This window comes from Rhipicephalus microplus, chromosome 1, assembly GCF_043290135.1.
Source record: "Rhipicephalus microplus isolate Deutch F79 chromosome 1, USDA_Rmic, whole genome shotgun sequence".
Classification (NCBI taxonomy): Eukaryota; Metazoa; Arthropoda; class Arachnida; order Ixodida; family Ixodidae; genus Rhipicephalus; species Rhipicephalus microplus.
This window is the reverse complement of record NC_134700.1, coordinates 7,303,173-7,321,231: the sequence shown is the minus strand read 5'-3', so window position 1 is coordinate 7,321,231 and position 18,059 is coordinate 7,303,173. Positions and strand designations below refer to the sequence as shown.

At 46.6% G+C, this 18,059-nt stretch overlaps 1 protein-coding gene across 9 annotated transcripts in view; it reads right to left on the bottom strand.

Moving 5' to 3' along the window:
* Nucleotides 1-18,059, bottom strand: part of mio (GATOR complex protein mio) — a 768,187-nt gene that overhangs the window by 384,283 nt on the left and 365,845 nt on the right. For all 9 annotated transcript variants that reach the window (XM_075896295.1, XM_075895366.1, XM_075865082.1 and 6 more), the window contains one exon: nucleotides 1,126-1,200. In XM_075896295.1, coding sequence (XP_075752410.1) covers nucleotides 1,126-1,200 — 75 coding nt within the window. The remainder of the gene's footprint in view (nucleotides 1-1,125; nucleotides 1,201-18,059) is intronic.

Genomic DNA, 18,059 nt, shown 5'->3' with positions numbered 1-18,059 from the left:
GCTTGAGTTGAACAAGTGCCTTGAATATTTGGAATTGTGGTGTCGCGAATAGGGTATGCAAATTAACCACAAAAAAACAACTTATGTACATATTACCAATAAGAAAAATTTTCTCAAATTTCAATACAGCATCAGGAGCAACACCCTCTGTGAAACAACATATTTTAAATATTTAGGGGTGACAATTACAAACAACTTAACTTGGCACTATCATATTGAATCAGTTTGTTCTGATTCATTGAAAAAACTTTGTTATCTTTGAGCGAAGTTGCATAAAACACCGAAACACGTTAAGCTGCTTGCATACCAAACATAGATTAGACCTAGATTGGAGTATGCCTCCGTGGTTTGGAGCCCTCACCAAAAACACTTAGTTACCAAATTAGAACGTATTCAGAGGCATGCAGTACGGTTTGTGTGCTTTAGATATAAAAGGCGGGATTCAGTAACTGACATGTTCAATTCATGCAATTTAGAACCACTGGAAGTCAAGAACAAAAACTTAAAACGTTATATTGTATAATGCAAGGGATATTAAAAATACCTAAAGACGAGTACATACGCCTTCCCAGAAAACATAGCGCTAGATTGGATCATGATGCCCCCATTAAACCTTTCAACGCTCGCACTGACATCTTTCGGTGGTCATTTTTCCCGGAAGCTTTAGAACAATGGAATCGTTTACCCCATCATGTTGTTAATAGTACCGATGTACAATCTTTTGACAGAAACTGATGCTTATTTTGGTCATGGTTGAATTGAACAACTGCCAATTTTGATTTCTTGTGTGCATTGCTAGTTGACTGCCAGTTGTTTTGGTTTTCTGTTTGTACGTACTATTTATTGTACTCCCTCCCTGTTATGACCCTCAAGCGAGGGTTGACAGTATTATTAAATAAAAAAAAATAAATATGCGTTGCTTGCTCAACGGCGTTGCTGGGTCTATATGTTCCAATAGCACAGCTCTCGTCTACAACCCCACAAAGTGAATTCTAAACATAGACAGTTTTGTGGATCCCTCCTCTCAAACAGATGAATCAAAACAAGGAAATGGGTAACTCCCCAACTACAACATTGAAAAATAAAATGTGTAAGAGATGCAGCTTTTAAATTTGAAAGGATATGATCAAGCCATGACCAGAGGCCACGCAGATGGGAGTCTCCAGGAGTGAGCTCCGCATTCTTTCCAAGGTCTTCAGGCTACAAAAAAAAAAACATTTCTTGCACTGGAAACACAGAGATGGACTTCCCTAACGTGCATGTCATGGCAGAAGTCTGAACATGCTTCCATCCCTCATTTTTAATTCATGCTTTAATAGTTAACCATTTTTATGTCTATCATTAGGACAATCTTAATGAAAACAAACACAATAATTAGGGTTGGGTCAAATGGCCCCAAGGATTCCCATCTTTCGGTGTGACACAGAGAGATAGATGGTGGTGCACTACTCGTCATTTTCAAACACCCGCCATTGTGCCGCACCCCTCCTAGACTGCAGCACAGCATCCAATGCCATAGGCTTGCCAGTGCCTACCCACCAGTTCGTGTAATAGGCAGACCCCAGCATTCATGGTCGAAGGTGCTCATTTCTACAGTTGGTGCCCTGTTCCCTTTAACAATGCTCCCTTATGTATTGCAGAAATAGGCATCATCCTGATCCTGTAAACACTACTCCACATTCATGTAACAGCATATAAAACTAGAAAGAACGACACAGGGTGAGTGTAAATAGCACTAACTTTCTCTTTTATTTCACTCGCGACACGAGGTATAAATACATGCACAGAGCCACAGGTAAAGCAAAAAAATAAAGCCAGAGGAAAAAAAATGCAATCGGCGAGTAATGCACTAAGTGATACCGACAAGTTTTGATCACCGAGTTTCTAAAAACTGTAGTTCGTCCTTGGTCAATGGAAGCAATGGCATGCTGACACATCCCTCTCCTGCATGAGCAATCTCTACCACCTCAACTATGTCCCCGACGCACTGGTCTTCGTGGTGATAAACAATGCCACCTTTATTGAACTCAGGTTTGCCAAGCTCAGTACGCTGACACATGGGCTCATCCCTGCCATTACTGCAGAGTAAGCTAAGTAAGCAACCATGCTTCCCATTTTTAACGAGCTACAAATTGCTTGTGCTGTTGCGAAATTTCTCACAGAAGACAATATTTACTGGAATCAGTCATCATCTACCTCATTACATTCTCACATTTGCTTAGGCGTTGCATATTTTCTTGGTAGGTGGCTTTAGTGCTTCATCGGTGGGTCACATCAGATAGTTGAAGCAGCAAAAACAGCATTTCGGAGCACGAAAACCGTGTTTTAAGACAGCTAGTAAAAAAACAAAAAAGCAAGAGAAGCAACTTAGTTATAGAATAGCGCATAAAGAAAGCACTATTGAGAAACTACCGTATTTACTTGCATAATGTGCGCACTTTTTTTTGCAATTCTGGAACTCCATAAAGGGGGTGCACAAATTACGCTGAGCTTTCGCAAACACATCCGAAATGAAAAAATGCATTCAAAAAAGAAAATAAATTAAAGCACAAACTAAGTGTATTTGTTTATTCAACAAAATTAGCATGTACTTTAACTAGCCAGATTTGCTCATGGGCGCTTTAGTCGGAGTCAGTGGTGGAGAGGTCCAGTTGGCAATCATTGACACACCCCACCCAATATGCGTTGTCGTCATGTTTCGTCGAGCGCATTCGAATGCCTCGTTTTCTTGAGGTATAATGAAAAGGATTGCCTCTGATCACCCGGCCGAGCATATGAACGCACTTCATGGTCTTCTTGCATCCCGTATCAAGACATCTTTGATCTCTACGACCAACCACTAGGTCAAATGACCGTTCTAAAGCATCGAATTAATACCAGCGATGCAAATCCGGTACATCGGCGGCCCTGTTGGGTTTCCTCCACTGAATTTCCTCCACTGAACACCACAGGATCCAGAAAGAAGTCGACAAGATGCTTGCCTGGGACCTCATTGAGCCTTTTTCAAGCCCTAGGGCTTTGTCTGTTGTCCTCATCAAAAAGAAACACAACAGCTGGTGGTTCTGTGTCGACTACCGGAATCTTAACAAGGTAATGAAAAAAGACAAGTATTTCTTGCCACAGATATATGACGCTCTTGACTGCCTTAGTGGAGCAAATTATTTCTCTTCCATCGACCTTCGTTCCGGCCAATGGCAGATAGCAGCCGATGGCAAGGACCGTGAAAAGACAGTGTTTAAAACTCATGATGAACTATATCAGTTTAAAGTAATGCCCTTCGGCTTATTCAATGCCCCAGGTACATTGGAACGAATGATGGATGCTCTTCTTCGGAATTTTAAATGTTCAATCTGCTTGTTCTACCTTGATGATGTCATTGTCTTCTTGCCAACTTTCAAAACCCAAATTGAGCGCCTCTCGACCATTCTTTGTTTTCTGCAAGACGGGGCTTCAGCTATACTCACCGAAATGTCACTTCCGCCACCGCCAACTCACAGTCCTTACACCTTGTCGATTCTTTTGGTGTTCATCCCGACTCTGAGAAAATCTGCGCAGTCAAAGACTTCCTTCTGCCGACCTCCGCCAATGATGTTCGAAGCTTTGTGGGCCTCTGCTCCTGCTTTCGCAGATTTGTGCAGAATTTCGCTGACATCGCATGCCTACTCATGGAACAACTGAAGAAAGATGGGACTTTTGTGTGGGGACCTGAACAAGCCAGAGCATTCGTTGAACTGACAACCTGACTTACAACGTTGATGCCAGTGGCCACGGAATCGGAGCCGGTCTGGCCCAACAACAGCATGGCTGCAAGCGTGTCAATGCATACGCTAGCCGTGTTTTTATCGCCAGAAGAACAAAATTACTTCTTTAAGGAACGCGAATGCCTCGAGCTAATCTAGGCAGTGGGTAAAGTTCAGCCATACTTGTATAGACGGTCATTCACAGTACAGTCACTGACCATCCCGCCTTATATTGGCTGTCATCCTTAAAAGATCCTACTGAACGTCCCAGTCGGTGGGCTCTACGACTACAAGAATATTGGTACACAACTGTCCACAAATCGGGCAGCCATCATGAAGATGCCATCTGCTTGTCGCGTGAACCAGTCAACCTACTAAACTATTCCGAGAGCGGCAAGTCTACTTGCCTGTTGGCACTTTCTGTCTTCGGCAATATGGTAGATGAGCAATGCCCTGATCCTCACTTGAGAGACATCATCCTTCAGCTGAGAGGTCCCACAACCCCTCCGTCTCTTCGTGTGTTCCTGTTCCAAGATGGCGCATTATATCTTTACAGCATGCGTATTGACGGACCTGAGCTGCTGTTGGTCATACCCCAACATAGGCGTCGGACCGTCCTCGCGCAGTTGCATGATATTCCAATGGCTGGCCACTTGGGAGTCTCAAGAACTTACGACCGCATTCGACGTCGCTTCATGATAGACGTAACAATAGACCCATCAGTCTACCGTTACATCGTTTCATGCAAATCCTGTCAGGGATAGTTGTAGCAAGTGTGAGAATTGAGGCTAGCCTGCTGCCTTTGCGCGGGCTTTGCCGCCTTTTCTGCCGTTCTCATGTCCCGACATGTCTCCCCTCCTTTGCTGTCTGCCACGCTGTGAGAGTGGAGTAATGTTTAACCCCCTCACTCGGTAGCGGATGTTGACTGTGGTGCCGCGCGCGGAGTCTCCCGAGAGGTTTTCACGCGCTGCGTTGGGAGCGGGAGATAGATACTCTCCGGGACTGCAAACGGTGAGCCACGCAATCTTTTCCGTCCTTCGACTCCCGTCGCTCAGGGCTCGTCGGACTTCGCTGACGGCGCCTCGCGCCCGAGGCGAACGCTCACCTTTTGTTGCCCCACTGCGTACGCACGGCCGAAGGGTGGTACGGTGTCCTAGTGCGTGGCCTAGCTACGCCGACCCGCCTCCCTCCAAAGCCAACGTGAGCGCCTTTGCCCTCGCTCGAGCAACCGGGCCTTGGTCCCGGTGTCTCCGTGGATCACCTTTACCGCGGAGACGTGCTCGTGGCACCCTGTGTAGTACTTTTGTGCCAGTGGCGTGGATAAGCCTATTTGCTTTCTCGTCGCGCCTTTGCAACGGGCTGTACTGCGTTTGGTGTTGCCACAATAAAGTGTTGCGACTTTGAGCAGTATCACGTTCTCGCCACGGCGACGGTTAACGCGTGCCCTGTGGCTCGCTAAGACCGGACCCACGCTGGTGGCCGTGCTCCTTCAGGATACGTGTACACCACACAGGGCAAACCTTTAGCGAAGTAGATGTGGATGCCGTAGAAGAGAGCCCAGCAAAAGAAAATGCGACGCCCCCCTCCAGGCATTCAAGCGGCAGGGTACATACAGCACTTTGTTGGTGAGCACGTATACTGAAAAAAAAAGCTTGACAACACCGCAAGAGGAGCATGATGAAAGGAGTGCATCAGACGCAGGTGTTTAAACACGAAAAAGTAAAGGGAACAGAGACAACTCCAAAGGTATCGAAAAGTGGGGGCAGTGATTGGGATACAAGAAAGGTTACACAACTTGTGAATGGTAGATGCGTAGATGAAAAAGAAAGCGTGCTGCGAGAACACCTCAAGTAGGTCCTACGTATTTGGATGCAGAGAGAGATAACATGCACCTGGAAAAGTTGGTTGGAACGCAAAAAGAAGTACCAAGCGAAGCTAGCAATAAAATGGTAGCTATCCGAAAAAACGACAAGGAGACTGTAACGAAAAAACAAGCACCAAGCGAAGCGCGTGCAACGCGAAGCCGCAGTCGGCAACTCTTATAAACTTGAATGCTCGCACTATCGTTAATAAAGTTGATCAGCTTGAAGCAAACTCCTCGCACATTCCCCTGATATTGTCGTTATCACGGAAACGTGGCTAGATCTTGGCATATCCGATAAGAAAATTGTGCCTCTTGGATATGTGATAGTGCGCAAAGACAGGGAATCACGTGATGGGGTGTTGTGCTTCTTTTCAAGGACGGTACCTATTTTTAACTATGCCAGACGTTAAAAATGCTGAAGCTTTGTGGTGCAATGTGCAACTACAACACACGATCGCTAAAGTGGGCATGTTCTACCAGCCCCCCGAATGCCGATTGCACATATGTTGAATCTCTTTTTGATTACATGCATTCGAATGAGCACGGGGGGGCTTGATTGTACTAGCCGGGGACTTTAATCTTCCTGACATTGACTGGTGTTCTTTTGTACCTGAATCTAAACCTCAAAGCATCCTATTGGATTTCATGTTTGGCTTCAATCTCGAGCAGATTGTTTTAGTCCCAACTCGAGTACGGGGAAAGTCATCCTCGATCTTGAACCTTGTTTTTGTAAGTAACAGCCTTCCTACAAAAGAATCTCAAGTAGACGTACTTGATGGGTTATCTGATCACAAAATGATATTATGCACATTGCCCTTTATTAGCCCACCGAAATTACGTGGCCAATTAAAAGAAATACCCGCACTTAACAAGGCCAACGATGCGGCTATAATGACGTACCTTATACACGAGTACACTGAACTCTTTTACTTCTATTCTGATGCTTGCTCTAGCATTGATGCGGTCTGGCTGAAATTCAAATTGCATGTCATGCATTGTATGCGGAACTTTGTCTCAATGGTTTTCAAATCAACTCAAAAACACAATCTGTGGATCACACGTGAAATAATCGATACTAAACACAAAATCAAGAGGTTGCAAAAACTAACGAAAAACGAAATGTTTCAGGCTACCGTTCTATACTAAACTCACTTACCAAATCACTTAAGAACCGGGTGCGTAACGCGAAACAGAAGTTTTGCGGGTCCACATTGAATGAGTTTATCAAGAACTCTCTCCACAAATTCTGGAAGCATATGAACACAAAAATGAATTATCGACCTTCACCAGACGGTCAAGACCAAGCAAGAGCTGACGATTTCAACTGTTATTTTCATTCGGTTTTTACAGTCGATAATGGCACTGTGAACATGAATGATTCTTTTTATAATAAGGATATTCAATTGTTAGGCATGCCTTCTTTATCAGAGGCTGGCATTATGTCACTGCTTCTAGGCATCAATGAAAAAAAAAAGTAGCAGTCCAGACGGAATCCTAAATGGCTTCCTTAAACGATATGCAGAACCAGTAAGTAAATATCTTTATTTGATATACTCTAAATCACTGGCAGATGGCTGCATTCCAGCTGAATGAAAAATTGCCAAAATTACTCCAATATTTAAATCAGGTAATCCAGTTAGTCCTAGTAGCAAAATTCTTGAACATATCGTGTTAAAATTTCTAATTAGCTTCATTGAATCAAACAACATTCTGCATACCAACCAGCATGGTTTTAGATCAGGACTACCTACAGTTACACAGCTCATCGACACACTTCAGGACCTGTCTCTCGGTATAAATGAACGTATTAAAACTGATGTAATTTTTCTCGCCTTCTCGAAGACATTCGACCACGTATCGCACCCTAAACTACTAATTAAACTTAACCACTTGTTAGGCGATGGTCCCATCTTCCAATGGATAACTAATTACTTAACTGACCGTCACCAATACATACAGCGTGGCATCCACACTTCTGACCTAGCTCCGGTGCTGTCAGGCGTTCCGCAGGGGTCTGTACTAGCTCCAGTTCTGTTACTAATATATAGATGACATGACTAACTATGCAGACGTTGATTGATTGATTGATTGATTGATTTGTGGAGTTTAACGTCCCAAAACCACCATATGATTATGAGAGACGCCGTAGTGGAGGGCTCCGGAAATTTTGACCACCTGGGGTTCTTTAACGTGCACCCAAATCTGAGTACACGGGCCTACAACATTTCCGCCTCCATCGGAAACTATGCAGACGTTAAACTCAGACTCTTTGCAGACGACTGTATGCTCTATAATGAAATACGTCGTCACGATGATCAGATGAAGTTAAGTAATTCACTAAACAAAATAGCTCACTGGTGCGCTGATTGGCAAATGACTATAAACATTGACAAAACTGTATTTCTGTCCATTACCAACAAGGTGTCTAAGTTTGATTTTCAATACCATTTTAATAATGTGCCACTACGAAGAGTTAACAAATACCTTGGTATCATAATTTCGTCTGATCTTAGTTGGACAGAGCATGTGCGTCAAATGTCCAAAAAAGCTATCAGCAAATTATTTTTAGTAAACTGGCCCTGTCATTCGCCACACATGAAACAAAGCTTCTTGCTTACGTCACATTTGTCCGCCCGGTTTTAGAATATGCTAATATTGTGTGGTTCTCTCACACTGTGAATAATATCGCTATAGTGGAAAGGGTTCAGCGGAAAGCAGTGCGCTTTATCTTCAACAGATACGGGCACAACGGCTCACCTACTGCTCTATTACACCGTGCTGGTCTAGCCACCCTTGACAGTCGTACAAAAGTTTTCTGACTTAAATTTCTTTATCTACTTTTACACAGATCATTACGCATAAGCCCAGATCTTTACTTGAACTTTCGAAACACCAGACCGACGAGGCGAAGGCATGCATGGGAACTCGAAGAATACTCATTCAGTAATAACACTTTTTCTTATCTGTTCTTCCCGCGCGTAATTCGAGAATAGAACACACTGAATCCAGTCATTACACAGCAGCCAACATTAGAGGAATTTATAAAACTAATTGAAGGTACTGATCTATTCTAACCTAGTTAGCATGTACAGTGATCACCTGTTTTTCTTCATGCAGTCCTTTCTGCTTCTAATTGTCATACCAAAGCACTTGTCTGCATAAAATTATTGTTTAATACGGTTCCATGATAATATAACCCGGGTAGATGTGTGTTTTTCTTCTTTCTATGCTTCGTTTCTTCTCGACTCCTGTTTCTTTGTCGGTGCCCCATTGGTGTACTTTGTACTTGGTTATGGTTCAAATAACTATGTATGATTGTTCTATGCCGTACTGCTGTGTTCAGTGATTATGTGTTCTTTATTATTCTGATTTTTCTTGTTTCAAATATCAAAAGTTGGGACAGTGATGCTCACCCTTGTAATAATCCCCATGGGGGATTTACAGTATTCTGCAAATAAATAAATAAGTAAATAAATTGGCATCGAGTGGCACACAATGGCATCAGCTGTAGGAAGTGTTTGAGATGGCGGGTAACGAGCATCTGTGTGCCCACCTTATCCAGTTAAAACCTGTCAACCTCCAAGCTGAAGGGAGGGGGAGGAAACGCTCAGTATCAAATTAAGAGCCCTGACCTGCACGACTACTTAATCGTTACGTTAGCTACTTAATCACGATGCAGGCATAGAGTTCCTCACAAATTTATCTAGAGGGAAATCTGGCACTAGTGAGCTGATGTATGCAAAAGAATGCCGGGATATGTGAGCTTCGAACTTGACTCTGATTTGTATACCTTGAAGACGCATTTGGCTTCACGTCAAAATGGCCGATTTCTTACTAAAAGAGCATGCAATAAGCTATTTATTTTTTGTCATTGCAGAAAAACTTGCTTTATTTAACACTGGAACTTTCTGCGTCAATGCAAAATTTTATGAAGCACTTAAGTAATCAACGGCCGCTAAACTTCGCAGGCAGAAAACAAAGCAAGCGTTTCCTCTGTCACTCTATATTGTCTCTTTCTTTCTTTAGCAGTTTAGTTGTGCCGTCAAAATGAGTGAACTTTTATTTTAAAATATAATAAGCATACATGAGATCCACTTATGAATGTTTTGTTTTATAGAAGCTTTATTTACACAGTCATATTAACTTTTGAGCCGAAGCCTCGCTCAATACCAGCCAACACAAGCCTTGCAGACACATATACCATCATTATCAGCGCTCCAACATTAAGAAACTCGCCCTTAAGAAATTCGCACACTTCCCTCTAGGTATTGTTATGAGAAACACTATGCATGCAGGGACAGTCAGCTACACTTGAGGTTCTACGTGTGGTGCAGAGAATCAGGTGCAACCCGCTCTGCAAGTGTTAATCTTTTCTCTGCCGAGCAGATGGAGAACCAAAAATAGGTGTTGCCAGGATGGCTCGGGGACGACAGTGCCTCTTCTCAGTGAGCCGTATCACCAACCCTTTGTTCTCGCATCCACACCACTACCAACAAAAAATCAATACGGTCAGTTGACTGGAGGTCTGTTGACACACTGCCGCTACCCCATCACCTTGCCGCACAGCCTTCATGCACTAAAGTTTCGCGACCACCTTCAGCCCAGCAGCTCAGAGAGCCAGCCACGTCTGCTGGGATGGAACAGAACCCCTGGTGTGTTCTCGTGGCGCTGTTAGGAGAGGACCTCCATCGAATTCTCTTCGGGTCACCTTCTGCAAGGGTGAACTGTGGTGGACACCGCTGGTTGTAGATACCCGGTTCTGCGAGTGCAGCACGCTTCCCAGCACCACATGTGGAGAACCCAACTTATTTGTACTCTGCCAACAGAGAACCCCCGCCAGATCGGAGGAGGTCGATGCAGCAGCAGCCACAGCTGTACAGGATCGGAGGACGAAGACTTCACCAGCTGGCTCATCTTAGTCGTCACCCAAGTGGCTGGGCTGCCAGCACATGCCAGATCAATGGTAGTGTAGGGGACAACAATGGAAGTGACGATTGGGGATGCCTCAAAAAAAGGGTGAACAGCAGCGGTGGTGGCGATGGCAAAGGCCACAACAATGCCGGTGGTGGCTACTGAAAGGCAGTGGCTATTTTGAGGACTGCGGTCCACCAGTGGGAGCACTGGCGATGCGCATGGCAGAAGACAGGAGGGCACAGACCCATTCGTCTTCGTTTTTCCCGATAATAAAATACTTACTGGATGTTTCAGTCTCCAAAGGCATTCTTAAGGGGAGGAGACTGTGATGTGCTCCCATTTACTTCCCTTAACGCTGGCACAATATGGAGGCAGGTGGACACACAGGCAGGGAGCAAACTGACCCTACACTAACAAGCCTTTTCATCGCTAAGGAGCGTGCCCCATGTTACGATTCATTTTTCTGCTTTCCGAAAAGGTTATTAGTCTCTTGGTGAGGGAGACAACCCTCAAGGCGAAAGAATGTGGCAGGAAGCTATAAAAAAGACCACCAGCCAACAAGGAGGCGTTCTCTTGTGTAGGAGCAGTGGAGCCCCAACCAGAAGCTGCTGCCAATGGTCAACCTAAAGGGTCAGTAAACTTACCCTTCGTTTCACCTAATGTCCCCCTGAAAGTATTGTTTGTGTAGCAATGAAGTTTGACACATGACTTGTGCACTGAACTTGCAATAACTTGCAATATGGAAAGAAGACATTCACACATGCATGAAATGTCTCTGTGTGGCTGGAACGAGAGCTAACCATTCTCATCAGGCATGAATATAATCTTCCAGTAGAGAAAATTATAGAACCACCAGTACTTTAGCACAAGGTAATATTTGTATACCACCTCAAGAAATGAATTATGTCTAAACACTGCACTAGTATATATCAGTGGGTGCGACGGACTGGGCAGTGGCATGTGGTCACGAAACCCCCTTCTTTGCTTTGTGCAGGCTCTGCTGTTTGGTTGCACCGGAAAGCTTGAACCGAGATCTTGCTTCGCCATTACCACAAGTCTGCCTTCTGACACGTGTACTACAGAGGCTACCGTATCTCAACTGGCTCCCAGCTCCCTTCCTTTCGTCGTGAAAAAATGAATGTCGGCACCATCTACTGTGACTATGTCATCGGAACTGCCTATAAAAGATTCCCTGCAGAGCTTCAGCTTCAGTGGGTGCAGCGGACCGGGGCAGTGGCATGTGGTGATGAAGCCCCCCTTCTTTGCTTCGTGCAGATTAGTTCCGTCTACAGCAGCATTTGTGGTGACTATCGTAGTTTTCTGGAGCTGCCGTGGCCACAAGAGCAGAGTATTACGATTGCCTATTATGCATTCACTGTGTGTGAGCTCCTTTTGTGAGGCGATGTTGAGACTAATCCTGGCCCTACAAACACAGAAATGCTGAAGGAGCTTCTAGCAGGGCAAAGTAAACTAGCTGAGGAAATGACTGCTTTTAGAGATCAGCAAAAGAGTATGGAAAAATTTGTATGATCTTACATGCGCTTTCTTGAGATAGAAAAACAAACAGCCCGTGTTGAATCACCCAAAAAACAACAGACGATTGAAATCGAAATTACCGACCTAGAAGATCGCAGTAGGCGGTCGTAATCAGTTATTTTTGGAGTACAGGAAGACTCGACTGAAAGGGGCTTGGACCTAAAGCAAAACGTTCTGGACGATCTTTTTTCAGTTAAGCTGTCTTGCCTATCAGTTATTAGAATTCACCGCTTAGGCAGAAATGGGAATCCTAGACTAATTATTGTTTGTTTTCAAGATTATAATGAGAAACAAATGTTGTTAATGAACGCAAACAAACTTAAGGGTTCTAAATGTCCATTTGAAATGATCAATCTCGCAAAAAACTACAGAAAGGAAAGCTACTATGGTCAAGTGCTAAAAAAAAAAGACAACAGGGAACGAAATGTTTCACTTATTAATGACAAACAGCGTGTCGACACACAGTTTTTATCTGGGATGAAAATGTTCAAAACATCCTAATTCTAAAAAGTATTGACTGATCCAGACTTTTGCAAAGGCTTATTAACATAAAGGCTCAGGCTTATTAACATAAACGCATGTAGTATCGTCAACAAATCAATGGAACTAGAGGCTATTATGTTATGATCCTGATATTGTTGTTATCACGGAGACCTGGCTTTGGGATGACATTAATGATACTGATGTTTTTCTGCCCTCATATCAAGTATATTACCGTGACTACCCTACCAGAGATGGTGGTGTGGCTGTTTGAATAAAATATGCGATTCGAGCGTCACTGGTACGTCAGATAGGTGACCATGAAAGTGTTAGTTAGAAAGTATACTGCCCTGGGCGCACTTTCTGGTTGTGTGCAGTTTACCGACTTCCCGATACACCAGCTTGTTTTTTGCATGAGTTATACGACCACTTGCAGTAATTTTCAGGTAATGCAGTAATAATTGCAGGTTACTTTAACTAACCCTTTCTTGTTGTGTATTCGTACTGGTTCTGCGACACCACCAGAGATGGCGCTGTGATCTATATACCTGTTTGTCGTGTATACAAGTCCACCGTACAATAAACACCGGCAGTCATCGGTAGCCCATGGCGACAGTCATATGTACGAGTTTCTCTCTTCCGTGATAGTGGCTCACCACGCCGCAATACCACATTGGCGACGAGGATGGCCACCGGTATATCTCCCCCGCCGCCGTTCCTCGAGACTCCGGGCACGCCAGCGATTCCTTCGCACCGCTGGTTCCGGTTGTTCCAGAACTTCGTGCTCGCGTCCGGCGCCGACGAGTGGCCAGCAACCCGCCGTCGCGCGCTCCTGCTTCACTACCTGGGCCCCGAAGGCCAACGAATTTTCGCCGCCTTGCCGGCACCGGCCCCCCCCCCCCCCCCCCCCCCAGCCGCCACTTTCAACTGAAGCCACGGTCAGCGAGTCGACTGAAAAACAGACGTCCGCGCACACCGCTGCCGCAAGCCCTCCGGACCCATACGACGTTGCCGTCGACACACTGGCACACTACTTCACCGCCATCGTCAACGTCCGAGTGAAACGTCATCATTTTCGTGAACGTCGACAGCTTTCCGGTGAGTCGGTTGCCAAATTTGCTTTGGCGCTCCGGGAACTGGCAGCCCCGGGTAATTTTGCCACTACCGTGGATGATAACTTGTGCGAACAGTTCGTTGCTGGAGTAACTTGCCCGCAACTCAGAGAACGACTGTTCCTCGAAGGCGACGCATTGACATTCGACCGAGCGGTAGAAATTGCCAAACTTCGCGAACAAACTCGCCAAGAAGCTGAAGCCTTCGCGAACCCGGTTCGACGCATCACGCAGCGCCAACGGGGACGCGACCCGGCTAGGCATGAAAGCCCCCGATTTCGCTTCAACGGGTCCCACCCCCCTAGTCAGCATCGTCGTAGCTCGTCGCGCACTCGCCAAAACTACAAGCCCAAGCCGGAAACTGCCGCTGCCGACCCCCTGCACGCCGTATCTCGTGATAACTGCGATAACTGCGGCGCAACAGGATGCGAACGGTCGCACTGTCCCGCCCGCGGCCGCACCTGTTATGGTTGCGGACGCCGCGGACACTTTCAGAGCGTTTGTCGGAGCTCGCGTCGCGGCCAACCACGAAAGCCTGCACCAGTCCGCGAACTCCTCTGCGACGATGACGCTGAGAGCGGTCACAGTATTTTGATCATCTGCACAAACAAACGCAGAGGCCTGTATGTTGACGTCGACAAGTCGGTGATTAACCCGAAGCCGCTCACGCGCAAAGTCTCGTTTCTCATCGACACAGGCTCTGCAGTGTCAATAATTGGGGAAGGTCACTTTCGAAACCTTTTTCAAGATAAAGTACAACTCAGGACCCCCAGCATTACTCTGTTTGACTTTTCCCGCCAGAAGATCCCTGTGCTTGGCCTGTTTGAAGCAACGCTGTCGTACAAGGCACGAACAGCCGTCGTACCGCTTTACGTAACGCGCAGTGGGACCTCCCTTTTGGGATTAGATGCTGTGCAAGCCCTGAATTTTCAAATTTCAGGGAAGGAGCTACGTTGCCTGCACACGGTCGTTCAGCAAACGTCCGCCTCCGCAACCTCAACGTTGCCTGCAACGAGCTCAGACGCACAAGGGCGCATTCCACCGCAAGGCGCTATCGTAGAGCAACCACAGAGTGAGCCAAAGTTTGGCATGCCTGCATTGCTTTGGGCCAGGTTTTCTCACCTGTTTACCCCAGGTTTGGGCCTTGTCAGAGGTTTTCAGCACAAAGTGAAGATGAAACAGGCAGTCTCTCCAGTCGCCCAAAAGTTGAGGCGCCTCCCATTCTCAGTACGCCAACCAGTAAGCGACCAACTACAGACCCTGCTCTCTGCCGACATCATCGAAAGGACCGATGCCTCCGAATGGGTTTCTCCCATCGTCGCAGTCCAGAAGGAAGATGGAAGCATCCGTCTTTGTGTTGACCTAAGGGAGCCAAACAAAGCCATTGTGGTCAACAACTTCCCGCTGCCTCACACTGAGGAACTGCTGCATGCCTTAAACGGAGCCCGCCACTTCTCAAAGCTAGACCTCGCCTCTGCGTACCACCAAGTCCTGCTGCACCCGGACAGCAGGGATCTCACAGCGTTTGTTACGCACGAGGGTCTTTCTCGGTTTAAAAGGGTCTGCTTTGGATTGGCGTCGGCCCCAGCAGCCTTTCAGCAGCTCATGACAAGAATCCTGCAAGGCTGTCATGGTGTTCTTTGTTACATACACGACATCATCGTCTTCAGGAAGACTGAGAAAGAACATGCGAAGAACCTGGAAGAAGTTCTGCATCGCATTGCGAAAGCAGGTCTGAAACTTAACGAAGAATGTGTTTTCAATGCAACAGAACTCTCTTTCCTTGAAAATCGTGTCAGTGCGGAAGGCATAGCACCCCTTCAAGCCAAAGTCGATGCAATCGTCCACGCCCCCACACCAGCAGAACCCAGCACACTCTGTTCATTCTTAGGACTTGTCGAATACTACGCAAAGTTCATTCCTAGGCTAGCCGAGGAAGTCGAGCCTGTGCGATGACTGCTGCGCAAAGACATACCTTTTGAGTGGGACACAGCCGCCCAAGCAAGTTTTGAGAGAGTGAAGACTCTTCTGGCCTCCCACAAGGTGTTGCACATGTTTAACCCAGCTCTTCCAGTGACTGTCGCAACTGATGCTTCTGCATACGGGCTAGGTGCCGTTTTGCAGCAAGTGGACGGTCAGAAAACCCTGACCATTGCGTTTGCTTCGCGCACTCTAACCAATGCAGAAAGGAAGTACTCCACCAGCGAGCGTGAAGCATTGGCTTGCGTGTGGGAATGCGAAAAGTGGCATGTTTATTTGTGGGGACGGCCTTTCACTCTTCAGATGGATCACCAGGCATTGGTAGCGTTGCTGTCTAACAAGGGAACAGGGCGACGTCCCTTTCGCATTGCAAGGTGGGCTGAGCGACTTCTACGCTACAACTACACCGTCGAATACCGCAAGAGCTCGGAGAACAAGGTAGCAGACGCGCTGTCACGTCTTCCAGCGGAAGGTAAGCCGGAATACACACCTCAACCTAAAGACGACTCTACAGAAGTTGTGTTCCTAGTCGAGCCGCTGTGCGTCGCTAAGGACCAGTTCGAGCAGTCCACCAGTGACGACGCCACTCTGGCAAAAGTCAAGGAATACGTTACTTCGTCATGGCCTCCGCACAAGCTCGTTCCAAGCCATCTGCTGCCGTACTTCATGCTACGCAACAAGTTGTCAGTGGTAAACAACTTACTTCTTCGTGGGGAGCGACTTGTAGTTCCACAGTCCCTTGCGCATCAGGTAATCTCCACAGCGCATGAAGCTCATCTCGGCATCGTCAGGACGAAAGCGCGACTTCGAGAACGGTTTTGGTGGCCGGGTATGGACCGGCAAACAGAAGTCGCAATACAAAACTGCAGCGTCTGTCAGAAGGGCGACAAGAGTGCGAAAACGGCACCTGCTCCACTGCAACCTATTCCATTTCCAGAGCGCCCTTGGCAAAAAGTCGCCAAAGACATTGTTGGCCCTCTGGAAAGAGCTCCTCAAGATTGTAGGTTCGCCATTACACTGGTTGACTATTTTTCTAAGTGGCCCGAAGTACAATTCTCCAACGAGGTATCTACAAGAACGATCACCAACTTCTTGCTGTCAATTTTTTCTCGAGAGGGATACCCTGACGAGATAGTCACTAACAACGGGCCCCAATTTTCTTCACGAGAATTTTCGCAATTCTTGGATGAGCGTGGTATCCGACCGACACATTTTTCGGTGTATTACCCTCAAGCCAACGGACTTGTCGAAAGGTTTAATCGTGTTTTTAAGGACTTTGTACAGGTTGCTGCGTTAGAACATGGCCCTCTTCGACAAGCGGCACTGGAGTACTTGGGTGTTTACCGGTGCACACCTCACGCAACCACGGGAGTAGCACCAGCCTTGCTCCTACATGGACGACTGCCCCGAACACGACTGGACATCACTAGGCACCCATCCCCATCATTCTTCACAGACCCTGCCAAAGAACTTGGCCAGCTTCGGAAGAGAGTCGCACAGAAGCCAAAATACAGCAAGATGTACACAGACTTCCGCCGTGCAGCCAAGAAACCAAACATAGCAGTTGGAGACATGGTCCGTGTGAAGAAGCCGGCAGTCTCTTTTAAAGGAGACCCCTCGTTCAGTCGTTCTCGGAAGGTGGTGGAACAACGAGGGCCAGCCTCTTTCTGCCTAGACGATGGGCGAACATGGAACTCCTCCAAGTTGAGCAAGGTTCCTGCACAGGCCGCCCAGCCTCACCCAGTCATCCAAACGCCAGATGTTCACGCTCACCCAGCACAGCCTTCAAGCCCGTCACCTGTGCCTTGTGACAGTGGGCAATCAGCAGTGCCACTCGGTACCCCCCTCAGTGCAGTGCCTAATGTTCTGTGCAGCCCTTGTGTAGCATCGCAAGAGACACAACAGGCTGTCTCTTCTCCACCCTCTCCACAACCGCCTTCTTGTCGGGAGCTACCCGCGAGGACAAGACGACCGCCTCGAAGATTTATGGATTACGTTTAGAGTGGATCCAGTGACATGAACGCGTGTGCTTGCTGCAATTGAGTGTATATTTTGGTGTAAAATTTTTGGCATTTTGAGTGTACAGTTGTGTAAATATTCCATGCTTATTGTATATAGATGAAATGCCTCTCCACTAACACGTACTAACAATTACTAATCAACTATAAAAAAAAAAAAGAGAGGGAATATGTTGTGTATTCGTATTGGTTCTGCGACGCCACCAGAGATGGCACTGTGATCTATGTACCTGTTTGTCGTGTATATAAGTCCACCGTACAATAAACACCGGCAGTCGACGGTAGCCCATGGCGGCAGTCATGTGTACGAGTTTCTCTCTTCCGTGATAGCGGCTCACCACGCCACAATACCACATTTCTTGACTGGCACTGCCCCTTTTCAAATACCGATCGATGTGCAGATTCTGGTTCTTTG